This window comes from Rana temporaria, chromosome 2 (assembly GCF_905171775.1).
Source record: "Rana temporaria chromosome 2, aRanTem1.1, whole genome shotgun sequence".
NCBI classification, from domain to species: Eukaryota; Metazoa; Chordata; class Amphibia; order Anura; family Ranidae; genus Rana; species Rana temporaria.
The window spans coordinates 393,365,176-393,382,702 of NC_053490.1; the positions used below are offsets into that span (position 1 = coordinate 393,365,176).

Below are 17,527 nucleotides of genomic sequence, written 5' to 3' on the forward strand. Positions count from 1 at the left end.
AGGGGGTGTGGGAGCCTCCAAAACACTAGGGTCGGAGGTTATAGGTGCAACTTCACTCTCTTCTAATAATAATACCAAATCCCTAAAAGCTCGAAACTCGGCCATAGTAAAATCTTTCATCTTTTCCGCTAGATCTTTATCTTTCTTGGATCGCAAACAATCCTGATCGAATAAATATTTATAGGTTAGTTTCCTAGCGAAAAGTTAAAAATCTCCACTAAATTAAGTGGCAGATTTTTTGAGCAGGCAGAAAATTCAGGAGGCAGAGTGGAGCCTGAATCCAGAGGTTTTTGCATGGGTAGCCAGGACTTGGGGGTCACCCACAAGTGGACCTGTTTGCATTAAGGTAAAACACACAGCTCACGCAATTCTTCTCCCTCCACAGAGGCAATGGTTCTCGGGGGGGGGGGGGGGGTGTGGATAGATGCCTTGACGCACCACTGGAATTTTCAACTGGGGTACGCCTTACTCACTGCCTGGTATCTGAGGAGTGGATGCTAAGGAACAATAACTACTTTACTTTCCAGTAGGAAGAAAGTAACTAGAGCTATTTTCACCAAAGTGTGGAAGATCTAAAACTCTTGGTGTAGTTCAGAAAATAAAGCGGTGGAAGACATTGGGGTTTATTTACTAAAGGCAAATCCACTTTGCACTTGGAAGTGCTGTCGCTGTAGATCCGAGGGGAACATGCAAGGAAAATAAAAAACAGCATTTTTGCTTGTACATGATTTGATGATAAAATCGGCAGAGCTTCACCTCCTTTCAGATCTTCCCCCTCAGAGCTAAAGCGACTGCACTTCCAAGTGCACTTTTAGTGCAAAGTGGATTTGCCTTTAGTAAATTAACCCCATTGTCTCAGTATTAGAATTTCTACAAAAAGGTGCAAACAAGGGTCTTGCAGTCAGCACTCTTAAAGTGAAAGTGGCCGCATTGTTTTTTTTTCTGGAGAGATCAATTTCTGCAGAAACCTTGGTCGCAAGATTAATTTTTTAATTTTTAAGGCACTTGTCAGATCTAGACAAGTCCGGACTAAGTATTTTCCTAAATTGTATCTCTCAGTGGTTCTACAAACCCTCACAAAGAAACTGTTTAAAACCACAACAAACAGTCTCTAAAGAATATGACTTTCAAACCTGTATTTCTAGTGGCAATTACATCTGCAAGAAGAATCAGTGAACTGTACGCGCTTTCAGTTAAAGCGGTAGTTCACCCACAATCCCATGATGTTACCATCGAGACAGGCATTGTAGCGCGAGCTACAGTATGCCTGTCCCGATTTTTTTAACCCCGTACTCACCTCGTAGTCGTTCATCGTAGATTCCGGCTCCCGCGGGGAATGGGCGTGCCTATGGAGAGGGAGGATGATTGACGGCCGGCCCTGGCACGTCACTCTCCCCGAAGACAGCCGGAGTAGGTCTCGGCTCTTCACGGCGCGTGCGCACAGGCTATGCGCACGCGTCGTGAAGACCAAGCCTATTTCGGCTATTTCCGGAGAAGCGTGACGCGCCAGAGCCGGCCGTCAATCATCCTCCGTCTCCAGAGGCACGCCCATTCCCCGGTATCTTCGATGGACGACTACAAGGTGAGTATGGGGGGAAAAAATTCGGGACAGGCATACTGTAGCTCGCGCTACAGTGCCTGATTTAAAGGTAAAAGATAAAAAAATTTTTTTTTTCCTGTCGATAGGGTGAACCCCCGCTTTAAGGAACCTTTTTTTGTCCATTTATCCAGATTGGGTTGTACTTCAGACAGATCTGTTGTGTTTGTTTTTTTTGCCAAAAGTAGCAATGTTTCCTGCAACCGGTTCTGAAATTATCCTGCCAACCTTTTGCTTAAACCCTTCAGGGGAAAAGGAAGGTCAGTTTCACAACTTGGATGTGAGACGAACCTTATTGCATTACTTGGAAGTAACAAAGGATTTCAGATCCACAGACTTTATTCGTTCTTTTTTCGGGAAACAAAAAAGGCCACCTGGCATCAAAGCAGTCAATTGATAGGTGGCTTAAATCGGCTATTTTGGTAGCCTACTCTGATGGGTATATATCCCCCGCTGGGAATTCAAGCTCATGCTACAAAGGCTCAAGCCACTACATGCACAGAAAAAGCTGGTGCCACCCCAGATCAAATGTTGTAAGGCGGCTACGTGGTCAAGTTGCTTAACGTGTGTCCATCATTACAGACTGGATCTTCTGTTATCAGGTGGTCAGGCTTTTGACCAAAAGGTCCTGCAGGATGTGGTCCCTCCCTAACGGATAAGTCTCTGTTCTCCTCCCAGGACGGTCCGCACGTCTGAAAGGGGCCTAAAAGTTTAAATCTTCTTTAAATATTGGTGCTACATTGGCTTTTCTTCAATCAGCTGGTACTATTCCAGTCAGTAGACTGTTCGCAAAAATTAGGAACAATGGGCTGGCAATTACTTGACTGAGTTCCTTAAGGACCCTTGGGTGCAAGCGATCTGGTCCCGGTGACTTATTAATGTTACGTTTTTCCAAGTCTAATTCTAATTCTGTCCCCTGTTAGCCATGACGGTGCTTTCTGTGACATGTCATGAGGATAAACATTGCAGTTTTGGTTATTGAAGCCCCCTGATTCCCTTGTGAAGACTGAGAAGAATAAATTATACCTTTTAAAGAATACCTTTTGCCATCTCTCCATCCTTGGTAACAAGATTCCCTTCATCATTCTTTATGGGGCCAATATAATCTGACCTATTGTGAAGGACTTTTATGCAATTGCCTATATGCTTCAGTAATTCTCTCCCTGCTATTCTAATGTCTGTGTGTTATGTGTAGAAGGTGATTTCATGGGGACCCGAATGACTCATTCCTCTGCATAACAGACTGTTGAAATATTAATGTCCCATCCCCAGCCAGCTCTCTATTCTAAAGGGTAATTGATCTATTGTGTGTGTGAAGAAGACCTGTGTTTACCCTTAAGAGATGTGTATTGTATCGTCAGGCTAAATGATTAGATAACTGGCTCATGTTAATTATTCTGATTGCTTCGTTGTAGTAATTAACTTCACTGATGTCATTATCTAAAGAAATGTGTCTGTCAGGTTCGGTGCCAGAGTGTCTACCTATAATCTGTATGGGAGCCCCCAGTGTGTGGAAAGGGGGTGGAGATTTCATTGTTCTTTGAGTGATGATTAGATGTAAACTGTATATAACTAGGAGAATGCTGCCATTAAAGTGTCTCTTGTTCCAGCATTAAGCTTTGGCTCATGTGTGGATTATTGGGCGATTCCAGGGATTCCTACCCGTGGAATATTGGGTGATTTTCTTTATGGGAAGAAGGGAATGCTTGACGGGGATATTTTCTACTACCGTCACACCTATAATCTGACCTCCCTTTAATACTTAAAGAATTTCTTGGGATTTTTTTGCTCTCCTCTAGTTGGTGCATTTACCATCTGACCCATGAAGTTGTCCTACAAGACATTTAGGAACTGGTGAGCCTTAGATGAATGCGCGTTTCCTTCCACCCAGTCTGTCTGTATAATTTAAAATCCCCCATTATAATGACACTTCCCATTCTTGCCGCTAATCCAAATTGTGATAGGAGGGGGCCTATAGCATACTCCCAGTATTACTTTCCCCTTGCACACGATCGGCAATGGTTTTTCCGACGGAATTCCTTTCAAGCCTGCCTTGCATACACACGGTCACACAAGTCTGGTGAACTTTTGACTGCCAAGAACGCGGTGACGTAAAAGACTATGACGAGCCGACAAAATTTAAGTTCTATTCTTCCAAGCATGTGTCGAATTGTTTCCGAGCATGCATGCAGGCTGATCCTGCTTTTTTTTTTTTTTTTTTTTTTTTTTTTTTTTCCGGCAGTTTTCCTGTGGGGGGGGAAAAAGTCAGATGGAGCATACACATGGTCGGGATTCCTGACGAAAAGCTCTCATCGTAGTTTTTCCGACGGGAATACCGGCCGTGTGTACGGGGCATACGTTTCCTCCCTTTGTAGCTCTATCCATAAGGATTCAACCTCCTCCCTTGCTCCCTAGTGATGTCATCTCTCACATTCACTTGTACATAATTTTTGATATACAGTCATACCCCTCCCCCTTGTTTACCCTCTCTATCCCTGCGATTATAGGGAATACCCTTGAATGGTTGCCAGCCAATCATGAGAGCACATTGCTGGACCGGGTTCGGGCTCTGGTGATTATAAAAGGGGTCGGTATACGGGTTACCGCTTACCATTTCTTAATTTTCTCTCTATCTATCTCTCTGCAAAAGTTATAGTGTCTACAAAATATATAGATTTATAGCATTTTTATTTTATTTATTTTTTACTAGTAATGGCGGCGGTCTATGATTTTTATCGGCACTGTGACGTTATGGCAGACACTTTTGGCACCAACCGCGATCAGTGCTGTAAAAATATCACTGGCAGGGAATGGGTTAAGACTAGGGGCAATCAAGGGGTTGTGTTCCCTCATGTGTTTCTAACTGGGGGGGGGGGAGGGGACTGACTAGAGGAAATGACAGATCGTGGATCCTAGCTATTAGGAACTCACGAACTTAACAGTTCTGCCTCTCGAGATCGCTCACGGCCGGTGGTCATCACGACTGCCGGTTACAAGCATCGGCTCCCCCGTGATGCAGTGGGCGTGCGCCTACTATCCCGCTTAAAGGGACCATTTTACAGCTACGGTGGTTCACAGGAACTTGCCGACCTGCCGCAGTATAATGACTGCGGCTGGTCGGCAAGTGGTTAATCAAGTCCATCTAAATTGAATAGTGCCTTCCTTCCTTCCTTCCTGGGCTTCTTTTTTTCAACCTATGTAACTATCTTACAGTATACCCTCTCCCCAGATTGACAATTATTTTCTCCAAAGGTGTTTTCATTGCACTGATATCTAGGGTGGGAACACCCTAAAACAAGAAGTATGTTACTGGCCAGATCTTACCCCCATGATCATTCAACTCACTACCTGTGAGCCCTGGATGTCAGGCTCCGCCCCTGTCCTCAACTCACAGGTGTATGCCGTAAAGCACAGGTGTCAAACACAAGGCAGGCGGGCCGAATCCGGCCCTCCAGGCCATTTCATGTGGCCGTTGCACCTCTCCCACAGCTGCAGGAGAGCTCCAGCCCTCCTCTGGTCCTTCTCCAGACCCTGTACTTTCTGCTTTCAAGCAATGCATCCAGCTTCTTCCCAGCAGCAGCATAAGGTAAGGGGGGTGCACTGTAATGAAAGGGAGACTGAACTTCTGATGGTGGGGTGGCTCTTGACATCTAATGTAAGGGGAGGAGATGCGCTAGACATCTATTCTTACAGATACAACTGGCCCTTTTGAGGGAAATCATAATCCTGATGAGGCCCACAATGAAATTGAGTTGGACACCCCTGCAGTTGGGCATGGCACCACCGCTCTGTGAAGCATTTCGAATCCACTTGCTAATTAGGAGTAGGCATAGAGGAGATCTGCAACATCGTTGGGCCCGGATAAATTCAGCTGTAAAGATGAATATTGTTTTTTTTTTTTTTTTTTTTATTATGTGCTCCAAAGGAGTTGGGGACTAGAAGTGGTAACAGTCCAGAGATGGACAATAATAGCTAATACCATTTGTAAGGTTTTATTGTATCTCTGTTTTTTGGGGGCTATGAATATATTTTCATAGCTCTAGTTTTATGGCTAGTAAAGAAACCTGCACATCTTTACATTTTTTATAATGCTGTATATAATTCATAATTAATTGGTGGTAGTGATGTGTTTTTTATTTATCCATTTTTTTTGGAGAATGTTTCAGCTTTGAAATAATGCTTTTCATTATAGAATATTTCAGTTGCATTAATATTTATGACTCTTTCAACAATACAGATTGAAGTTGGCTAGATCAGGCCTGTTTCTTCTCGAACATCTGTGCCATGTCAGTGGTGAAATTTGAAGATTTTGGGACCAATAAGGTACAAAAAATGGTGTTTGTTCTTCACCGATCTAAGAAAGAAACATTTGCGTCCTCCAGTGCAAATAACATTATTGTACTTCATGAGTTAACCAGAGCATGACGTTTCAGGCCACAACCCTTTGACCGATACATGGTTTGCACCAAGGAGCATCCTGGTAGAAAAAGGCATTCAGTTGTGACCAAGCTCCTGCTCCTCCACCTAACTTGCATCGGCACAGCGAGTGCTCGGTCAGCACAGTGACAGGCAGTCAAGAAAGTGAACCCAGTAGAAGGAGCTGCAGCTGGAAGTATACCTACAGGTGCTGCGACCATTCCCACAACCATGTGCATTACAAGTGGTTGCAGCATAATGATCCTGCATTTAGGGGGTAAAAAATAAACACTGAAGAAATGACACTTTGCTAAAATGTAAAGTAGTGAGTGTACAGCTTGCATAACAGTGTAAATTTGTTGTCCCCTTTAAAATAACTCAACACACAGCCATTGATGTCCTAAACCACTGGCAACAAAACTGAGTACACCCCTAAGTGAAAATGTCCAAATTTGGCCCAATTAGCCATTTTCCCTCACCATGTCATGTGACTTGTTATTGCTACAAGGTCTCAGGTGTGCATGGGGAGCAGGTGTGTTAAATTTGGTGTTTTCGCTCTCACTCTCTAATACTGGTCATTGGAAGTTCAACATAGCACCTCATAGCAAAGAACTCTCTGAGGATCTGAAACAAGAAATTTTTGCTCTACATAAAGGTGGCCTAGGCTATAGGAAGATTGCCAAGACCCTGAAACAGAGCTGCAGCATGGTGGCCAAAACCATATAGCGGTTTAACAGGCCTGGTACCACTCAGAACAAGCCTCACCATGGTCGACTAAAGAAGTTTGAGTGCACATGCTCTGCGTCATATATTCACACGAAAAGATATAATGGTTATTCAGGTTGAAAAAAGTCCATCTAGTTCAGCCATAAATAAATTAAATAAAAAATATCATACAGTCCCATATACCCAATTCCATACCCACAGTTGATCCAGAGGAAGGCAAAAAACCCCAGCAGAGCATGATCCAATTTGCTACAGCAGGGGAAAAAAATTCCTTCCTGATCCCCCCGAGAGGCAATCGGATTTCCCCCGGATCAACTTTACCTATAAATGTTAGTACTCAGTTATATTATGTATATCTAGGAAAGTATTCAGGCCTTTCTTAAAGCAATCTACTGAGCTAGCCAGAACCATGTCTGGAGGGAGTCTGTTCCCCTTTTTTTACAACTCTTACTGTGAATAAACCATTCTGTATTTGGAGGTGAAATCTCTCTTCCTCTAGACGTCTTTTGCATTGACCGTAAAGTGAATAACTCAACACCAAGTTCACTATATGGACCCCTTATATATTTGTTGATCATATCCCCCCTAATTCTCCTCTTCTCAAGAGTGAATAAATTCAGTTCCTCTAATCTTTCCTCATAGCTAAGTTCCTCCATGCCTCTTATCAGTTTGGTTGCCCTTCTCTGCACTTTCTCCAGTTCCCCGATATCCTTTATGAGAACTGGGGCCCAAAACTGCATATTGCAGATGAGGTCTTACTCATGATTTGAACAAGGGCAAAATTAAATCAATCTCTTCTTTTTTTTTTTTTTTTTTTTTTTTTTTTTTTTTTTTTTTCTCTCTCTCTCTATCTCTATCTCTATCTCTATCTCTATCTCTATCTCTATCTCTATCTCTATCTCTATCTCTATCTCTATCTCTATCTCTATCTCTATCTCTATCTCTATCTCTATCTCTATCTCTATCTCTATCGATTAGTTGGCAGATTTATTGTTTCAATTAATCGGATAATAACCATAAAAAAAATATATTTCATTTTTACATTTGGTTTTTGGGCAGATGACAAAGCGCAAATTGCCGCAAAAACACATTACATACTTTTCTGCAGCTTCTCCATTAAAGTATATTGAACCAATAAAAAATAGCACCGTTTTGCGTTAAGTCCTTGCCCTTTCCAAATACGCAGCAGCCGGAAAAAAAAAAAAACATGGATGAGAACGTGTCCCATAGGAAAACATGTAAATGAACTGTAGTGTGTTTCTGCAAAAAGCACCAAAAAACAGAGGTGTGACCCAGGCCTGAGATGTTTAGTAACATAATGGGGTTAAAAAAACAAAAATTAGTACAAAAACAGCAAATAATCGCTACTGTAAGGGGTTCATTTTTTTTACTGTGGGACAGTGAAAGTAATATTTACAGTAGCGATTTGCTCTTTTTGTACTATAAAGGGCTAATTTTAGTGTTTTTAACCCCATTATGTTACTGGCCAATTAATCGATTATGAAAATTTGTAATCGATTAATTTCATAATCCATTAGTTGTCGATTAATCGATTAGTTGTTTCGGCCCTAGTCCATACCTCTCAATACAAGAAAGGACTCGCTTTTGGAAACCGCAGCTTGGCATTACATGCCATTATTGAGCTTATGATCTCCCAAAACCCCCAGATTCTTCTCCACTATGGATCCCCCCAGTTCTACTCCCCCTAGCATGTATGATGCATGCATGTTCTTAGCCTCCAAGTGCATAACTTTACATTTATCAACATTAAACCTCATCTGCCACATAGTTGCCCAATCAGACAGAGCATTGAGGTCGGCTTGTAAATTGGAGACATCCTGCAAGGACGTTATTCCACTGCATAGCTTGGTGTCATCTGCAAAGACAGAAATGTTACTTTTGATCTCAGACCCAATATCATTTATAAAGATATTAAAAAGTAAGGGTCCCAGCACAATAATATATTTACAAAAATGTGAGGGGTGTACTCACTTTTGGGAGATACTGTATGTATTCTTGTCTGCATTTATATGCGTGTGCGTGTATGGATGTGTGTATGTACGGTATGTATGTTATTTTGAATCTTCACCCTGTACAATCAAAACTGTTTTTTTTTGTTTTTTTTTAAGGCTCGTTCATAATAGCGGCAAGGACTACTGCTCCTTTGAAAAGCGGTCCATGCTCAATGACTTTTCAGAGGCATTTGACACCACTTCAACGTGTTTTTTTTTTTTTTGTTTTGTTTTTATTCTTTATTCTAAGCATACACAACGGGGGTATTGAATTAATCACTTCTGCCCCTGAAGGATTTACCCCCTTAATTACCAGGCTGTTTTTTTGTGATACGGCACTGCTTTATTTTAACTGGCAATTACGCAGTCCTGCGACGCTGTACCCAAACAAATTGATGTCCTTTTTTTTTACTGCAAATAGAGCTCCCCCTATGTATGTGTGTGTGTGTGTGTGTGTGTTCCTGCCCTCCAGGTTTTGGTCAGGAAAGGGAGTAAATCTTCCGGAGGTCAAGTGGTTAAAACAAGCTGTCGTTTTACCTCTGTAGCTATATGCAGTTTGGAGCACTCTTTCAGGTCCAATCTGGGTGTTTCTTCCTCAGCTCTCCCTGTGCCTCCCTGTGTAATACTTAGAAATAGGTGACACATGCAGGTTTGTTTTTAAAATAAAAAAACGTAATCACCATAATTGGCTGTCTTGGTAATTAACAACACAACCTGGGGAATGCCCAGGGAAAAACCAAGCCTCCTTACCGACCAGCCTGCAGAACAACCAATTAACCTGTCTAACAGCATGCGTTTAAAACAGGAGTTTTGTCCGCACGCATTTGCAAACGCCTGCGTGAGCCACAGAGCCGCGTGTCTTGGTAATTATATGATTAGGAACCATATTGATTGTTTCCAAATCTTTAGTGTAGACCAGTTTAGTCTCCATACTAGTTCTGGTAGAGTGACTCAGACAACTAGGGAAATAGTCAGCAGTAACAACCTCAAAGTCGGAGTTGCACCAATATGAACTAACTATCCCTGACAATAGGGTGCAACAGTCATGCGATTTTGGAACTGTCAAATCGCACAACAAGTTGCACAGGTGTGAAGGGGTGAAAAGTGTTTGTGTTCAGCTGCGGGCAGGAATCCTATCCAAACCAATGACCAGCTGACACTGCTAGCAACTGTTCCTAACCTTGGATTATTACATGTGGCTAGGGACTGATGAGCAGACTGTTTGCATCCAGGGCCACTCATCTCTCTCTAATTTAGAGGTCTTCAAACGTTCTAAACAAAGAGCCAGTTTACGGTCAGTCAGATTTAAGGGGGGTTGGACTGTGGCCATGGGAATAGAAAAGGTCCCAACGTCAATGGGAATAAACAATGTCCCATATTTGGTGTCGGTGGAATTAATTTATTGGTTGAACTAGATAGACTTGTGTCTTTTTTTCAACCAGACTAACTATGTTACTATGAATTGTGCCCCATCTTTGGTGTCAGTCTTTGGTGGGAGGAATTGTGCCCCATCTTTGGTGGGAGGAATTGTGCCCCATCTTTTGGTGTCGTCATTGGGAGGAATTGTGCCCCATCTTTTGGTGTCGTCATTGGGAGGAATTATGTCCCATTGTTGGTATATGTGAATGGAAATGGTGCCCTAAGGGCCAGATAAAAGCTAGCAAAGGGGTTTGGAGTCCACTGCTCTAACCGCATGTAATTACTCCATGTGCAATTATATGCGCACAGCCTGTTAGTGATTTATGAAGACAGAATGCCTGCAACTGATTGCAAATGCCCACCACAGAAATTCACTGATTTGGGTGGGTGGCCATGTGAATGAACCCTTATGTGTGGAATTTTCCTTATTGATTTGTCCTATAATTTTTTTATTTTTTTTTCAGTGTAAGTTAATTGTTTTCTTATATTTTGTTGATTTCAGTGAGTGGGACATGCTGCTCAGAATCTGAAACAATGAGGTTCAAGCCCTGCCTGAGCCAATCGTTCTTCTCTCGATCAACAGTGCACACCTTTTTGCTTGGATTCACTTATGTCGCTCTGGGATCAAGCCGCGTCCTTTTGGTCAAGTTCTCGGCCAATAAGGGTCAGACAACTTTTTTTTTATTTCATATGCTTTATTGTACAATGTGTTGTTTCCCTGCATCCAATTGGCATGGTGGGTGAGTGTGACCGGCTCTCAATGGAGCCTGTTCCCACAGGTCTGGGGCAGCCACGGAGCAGATTGCAAAGGGGTCCTGTGCATGTTTGAGTCCGGTTCAGGTGTGAATTTTAGGCAAAAATTCGGACCTGAATCTCACCTGAACCAGTGAACAGACACCCACCGGATCCCAGGCACAACCCCGCAGCCGCACATATGTGAACCCGGTCTAAAATAGTTCCACCCTCCTTTTGTTTGTGAAGGAGGGATAATGGCATCAAGAAGATTTTCTTTAAAAATAACTTATAGATGACTAAATAAAACAACAACACAAAAAAAGGATCACGAGTGATGAAGCATGACTATGCACGCAGTCTTCTCTTTGTACTGCAGCTCATTTTTTGACCAGCAGGTGTCACTAGAACCTAGAGAAAGACTTGCATTCTTCTTCAGTAACAAGCATTAAAAAAAAACTGATTTTATAGACATCAGTGAGTCTAGAATTTCATCAGTAATTTTTGTTTATTATATGCACTTTCTTTCGTAAGTAATGCAGTCCACTTTGTTATTTACCTTGCTGTGATTAAAAAGATGCAATGGGAGGTGAAGAGAAGAGCTAGGTGACACAAAGACAAAACGCGTAAGCCAATTGATTGCTGCTCCTGTGGCTGTACCATGTTTTAATTTGTCTCACTCTGAGATGTGTCTCCGCTTACAATATAAATCTTTCAGCTTTGTCATATGTTTGTCGTTTTGTAGTCTACTGTACAGCCTGACCTTCTGTGCTTTTTTTTTTTTCTCCCCCTATTTACAGCAATGATTAGAAGGTCAAGGCCCTTTTAATTGAATTGTAACTTGGCTCAGCTCAATTAATTAATTGTATATGTAGCCATTGTGGTGTTTTTTTATTTTTTATTATAGCACCTAAGATAAAGCCCTGAAATTCGGGCCTCCAAAGCTCTATTGTGTACTAAAGCTTTGTGTCTGTCAACTCGCTTTTCACAGAAAATTCAAGCTGTGCTGTAGGACACAAACCCTTAATGTCAAAAGTATATGTTCAATTACTGTGTGTTTTGTTTTGCAGATAACACTTATGACTATGTTCCAGCTACCGTTAATGTGTGCGCCGAGGCTGTCAAGCTGCTTTCCTGCTTGATAATGGCTTTTAGAGTCATTCTGAAAGGCAAGGTGTCTACATAATTTTCCAATGTTAGCTGACAGCGTACAAAGCTAGTCTAAATGAATGTGATCTGCTCTGGGACAATGTGTTTTTTTATCTGCTTTTATTTATGCTTTTGTCATATTTAGATTGTTTTTGTCATGTCGATTTGTAATTTCATTTTATCGGAGTGATGTTAGAAAAAGAAAAGTAAAGCTTAGACATTTTTTTACCTTTTTTTTTTTTTTTTTTTTTTTTTTTTTAACCACTTTCCTCTCGTACTACAGCTGACGACTACGGCATGGGTCTCCAGTTCTAGGAGGACGTTCATGCCTCCTGCGCACCCCAATGGGGCATGCATAGGGCGTACTCTGCGACCGTTGTGTGCTCTGGACACAGATTGGGGTAAAGGGCCAATCACAGAGGCCCTTTACCTTGTGATCAGCTGTGTCCATTTAAAGCGGAAGTATTGCCGAATTTAGACCAGCTATTCTCAGTGCGTCGTTGTCTACGACGCATGCGCTGTAGACAGCGGTGCCTGTCATTCTGCGAATATCTCCTAAACCGTGCAAACACCTTCAGGTAAGCCTTAATTTTGGCTTACCTGTAGGTGTGACTTACAAAAGTGGGTTTACAACCACTTTAAAGCTGTCAAGATGTAAACAGCGATTTGCCAGTTATTGGCTATTATCAGCTCTTCTTTCCTCCCACAGAGACAGCGTGTGAAAAAGGCCTGGGGGTCAAGTGGTTAACAGACCAAAAAAAGGGCAAATAAGAAATGTTCATCGTTGGGGCTTGCATAAACTTTTAAGGTTCATTTTTCAAGGCACACTAAAATAACTATTCTCCAGCTGGTTGCAGAGTATAATAAAATCTTGGATTGAGAGTAACTTGGTTTGAGAGTGTTTTGCAAGACGAGCTCTTTTTTTTTTTTTTTTATAAATTTTGACTTGATAAACGAGGGACGCTTGATATACAAGTAGTGTCACATTACAACTGAGTTTAAATGAGAGGCGCCTCTAAGTGTAGCAATATGGTAACATTTAATGAAGGCACAACATTTAGTAACTCACATTTGTGATGATTAAAACAGGCCCATCTAAGCATGCAGGCATTCGAGGTAAAGCTCTCCACATAGACCAGTGGTGGCGAACCTTGGCACTCCAGATATTTTGGAACTACATTTCCCATGATGCTCATGCACTCAGCAGTGTAGTTGAGTAGCATGGGAAATGTAGTTCCAAAACATCTGGAGTGCCAAGGTTCGCCATCACTGACATAGACCGTCCTCACTGTCATCGTCGTAATTTTTTTCACGCTGCGCTCCACAAGCGATTCAAGCCTCGCTTTCAGATCGGTCTACTGCAGGGTAGTCTTACCAGTCATGATAGCAGACTCTATTTCTTATGGGGAAATTCACTTTGATATACGAGTGCTTTGGATTACAAGCATGTTTCCGGAACGAATTGTGCTCGCAATCCAAGGTTTTGCTGTATAGGTATATTTTGTCTTTTTTTTTTTTTTTTGTCTAATCTTTTTATTTATTTTTTTAAGTGTATTTTTGTGCGTGTACTTGAGAGAGGAGCCGGACTGCAGGAGTTGGGAGTAGGCAGGCCTCCCCCAGAGGCAATCTGCCACCTTTCTCCATGCCCTCCATCCCACACAGCCCGCCCTACCTGCTCCGCTTTGAAGCCCAACGGGGCAGAGGGACTCCCTATAAGGGAGTGAGAGGATCTAGCCCGCTCAACCAGCCCCGTTAGTCCTTCGCCTCTCTTTTTAGAGACCGCGTGGTCAAAGTGCGTGCATGTTAACCCGATTTCGAGTGCGTGTAAGTGTGGTGGTTTTTGTGGGAGGGGGGTGGGCGTACTAAGTGCAGGCTTACCTCGCATAGCACACCCACCGGGAGCCGGGCTGAGACCACCAAACTCAATTATATATTTTGTCTTAACCTTTCCTTTAATACACAAGGCAAATTGTTTTTGTTATGTGCTTTTATAGACTTCAGTTGGCTTTTGTAATCTTTCATTAAAATGTTTTTTTCTTTTCCCCCCTCTTAGAAAAGCGCCCACTTAGATGCTGTATGTGTTTTACTTTTAAAGAGTTCTGTCGCTACATGAAATGGGCTGTTCCAGCATTTCTTTACTTTCTGGATAATCTGATCTTTTTCTATGTTTTGACCTACTTGCAGCCAGTGAGTACTTTCATATATGGATTTTTTTTTAGTTTTTTAGTGTAAAACAGACCCTATAAAGCAAATAATCCTTGATCAAAATCACATAAACACTCCTTATGTAAAGGAATTAAAGGGGTTAGTATGGGTTTGTTTTAAAAAATAAATAAAAATAAGAAACATGTCATACTTACCTCCGCTGCGCTTGTTTTGCACAGAGTGACCCCGATCCACATCTTCTGGGGTCCCTCGGCGGCTGTTTCGGCTCTGAAAACCCCCCCCCCCGGAAAGCGCTCCCCCAAGGGGGTTACCTTGTGGGTGCGCTCCCGAGTCCTGTATCCAGCGTCCATACCTGCCGACTACAGGACTCGGCCTTTGCGTCATTGGAGTTGGTTGACAGCAGCGCGAGCCAATGGCTGCGCTGCTATCAATCTATGCAATAAAGAGCGGGCCGAGAAGCAAACGCATTCTCGACGTGGGACTTTCGAGCGCTCAGGTAAATAAACGGGGGCTCAGGGGGGCCGGTAAGTAGCGGATGTTTTTTCACCTTAATGCATAGGATAGATTAAGGTGAAAAAACATGAAGGTTTACAAGTACTTTAAGCCAGGAAAGGATGGCCAGAAAATAGATCTCCAAAGCTTGGTCATATGTTTCTCATCTATGTGCATCCATAGAAATGCCTCCACCATAGATAATAAATGCCGCTCACATTGTTCAATGGACCCCTGTTTGCACAGACAGGTCAAGTAAGCCTTCCCACACTGGGTGTAATTATATGCTGATTGCCTCTATGGAGATCCTATGTAGTTTGTATAAGGGATAGTGTTGCGCCTATCCCTTATTGAGCTGGAAGATATAGCAGGCTGTCTGAAGTAGTACGATCCGAACTACATAGGATCTCCATAGAGGCAATCGACATATAATTACACCCAGTGTGGGAAGGCTTAATTGCCCTGTCTGTACAAACTGGGGTCAATTGAACAAGGTGAGCAGCTTGTATTATCTATGGTGGAGGCATTTCTATGGACGCACATAGATGAGAAACATATGAGCGTTGATTGGATGGATTGATGGCAGCACAGCCATTGGCTCGCGCTGCTATCATTTGCATTCAATGACGCGGCGCGTCGGGGCCGAGCGATAGTCCTCGGCCCCTTTGAGCTTGGTATAGATTGGGGGGGAATCGCACGCCATTTTTCCCCAGATTTTTTTTAAATGCTGGTAATTTTATTTTGTTACATTCAGTAATGTCGAGCAGGGCAGCGAATCACGCTTCCCTGCATTGCAGTGAATAAGGTGTACGTTTTGTACAGTTCAAATAAAGCTTGTGCACCACACTGCCCCCTAGTGCAGCCGGAAACACAGAGCAGCCTAAGCAGCGATTCGCTTCTGCCGCTCGCCTTGCGGTGTAAATATCATACAGCATTAATTCACAAACTAGCCTTAAAGCAGAGCTCCAGGCTCCTTTAGGGGAAAAAATAAAAAAGTAAGTCAGCAGCTATAAATACTATGTTTGTTTTACACTTGCCTGTCCATGAATCCAGCGGTGTCCTCACCCGAGTCGATTTTGCAATCGCCTCTCGGGTGCTGCCACCGTCATCTCGGCTAAGGGAAACTTGCAGTGAAGCCTCACGGCCAGTTTCCTACTACACATGCGTGCAGTGATTTGTGAATGGCACGGAGGAGGGGGGGGGACGGCGAACTTCCGGCTGAGTTTGCCATGGCAAACTCGCCTGGAAGTGGGAGGGGGTACCTGCCAATCAAGTACCTGCTCCCCCCCCCCCCCCCCCCCCAGCATTGACAGACAGATTTGAGGAATAATGTTATTACCTAAATGTTGAAATGAATAGCAGCAGAAAAGCGGGAAAAAAACTCCAAGTAGTTTCCCTATAATTACTGGAATTCATTCCTCCCATTTGGTCTCTAGTGTTTGTGCAGATGGTTTACAATGATTGCATGATTCATTCTTCTGTTCTATTAATTCTTCTTTTCTGTTTAATTTTGCTCTTAGGCCATGGCTGTATTGTTATCCAATTTTGTCATTATTACAACTGCATTTTTCTTCAGGATCATACTTAAGTAAGTGAAGATTTATCTAATATTATATGAGCCATTAATTAAAGGGCTTTTATGGATGAATCAGTGTGTTTTTTTTTTTTTTTTTTTTGCTATCTGTGATTGAGACGAAAAGGCTGTTTGTCTCAGTGCAACGTGCTTAATTTGCTGTAGAAAGCAAGCGTTAATAGCAGTGCTGACAAAGCAGGGTGTGTCCGACCGCTGTACAGGGAGAACAGTAGGAAATTATATTTTGCCTAAAAGAGACTTCCCAGTCCAGCAGCTGTGCACTCGCAGCCCCCCCTCACACCTGTACACTCGCAGCCCCCCCCCCCACTTCACACCTATACGCTCGCAGCCCCCCCCCACACATGTACGCTCGCAGCCCCCCCACACCTGTACGCTCACAGCCCCCCCCCCCTCACACGCGTATGCTCGCAGCCAGCCCCCCCACACACGTACGCTCCCGTCGGAAAATATGAGAACCAGCTCTCAAATTTTTCTTGCAGGAAATTCTGACAGAAAAAGTTTGTTGGAGCTTACACACGGTCGTAATTTCCCTCCAAAGGCTCACAGACTTTTTCCTGTCGGAATTTTCGATCGGGTGTACGCGGTATTTTCATATGGCTGACTGTAGCTGGAGGCATTGTGAAATGTTTGATCCTCAGAGGTCAAGATGGCCAGAATTTACAGATTTACTTTGAAGGATATATCTATGCTGAGAGAGATGCATTTATGTCTTCTCCATATAAAAATGCTAGTTACCTGATTCATTATGGTTAAGTGTAGGGCCGAAACAACTAATCGATTAATCGACAACTAATCGATTATGAAAATAGTTGACAACTATTTTCATAATCGGTTATTCGGCCAGTTGATTAGTTGGCCTGCGTATAGTATGCATTATTTGTTTACATATCAGGAAATACCATGCAGCACACATACAGCTCAGTACACCATCCATACATGTCACTAAGTGCCTGAGAATTTGTGAATGTGAAAGTGTGAGGAGCAATGCCTCATGGGAGATGTAGTCCTGGGCAGGAAGTGAGTGGTTCTAAAGGCAGAAGTTTTTTTACCTTGCTATAGCGGGCGCTCTATACTATACTTTGCAGCTTGCTATTGAGGCACTCTGAAGGCAGGATGAGCAAGAAGCATCGGTGAGGAACCCCAGAAGTGGAGGATCTGGGCTGCTCTGTGCAAAACCATTACACAGAGCAGGTAAGTATAACATGTTTGTTTAAAAAAAAAAAA

General features: G+C 42.8%; 1 protein-coding gene across 4 annotated transcripts in view; it reads left to right on the forward strand.

The window, feature by feature from the left end:
- Window positions 1-17,527, forward strand: part of SLC35A5 (solute carrier family 35 member A5) — a 51,723-nt gene that overhangs the window by 8,211 nt on the left and 25,985 nt on the right. For 2 of the 4 annotated variants that reach the window (XM_040338049.1, XM_040338048.1), the window contains exons 2-6: window positions 5,835-5,920; window positions 10,673-10,834; window positions 11,973-12,071; window positions 14,105-14,238; window positions 16,230-16,297. In XM_040338049.1, coding sequence (XP_040193983.1) covers window positions 10,705-10,834; window positions 11,973-12,071; window positions 14,105-14,238; window positions 16,230-16,297 — 431 coding nt within the window. In that variant the 5' untranslated portion in view covers window positions 5,835-5,920; window positions 10,673-10,704. Of the gene's footprint in view, window positions 1-5,834; window positions 5,921-10,672; window positions 10,835-11,972; window positions 12,077-14,104; window positions 14,239-16,229; window positions 16,298-17,527 lie in introns of those variants that run through there. The other 2 variants (XM_040338050.1, XM_040338051.1) reach the window with 2 other exon arrangements.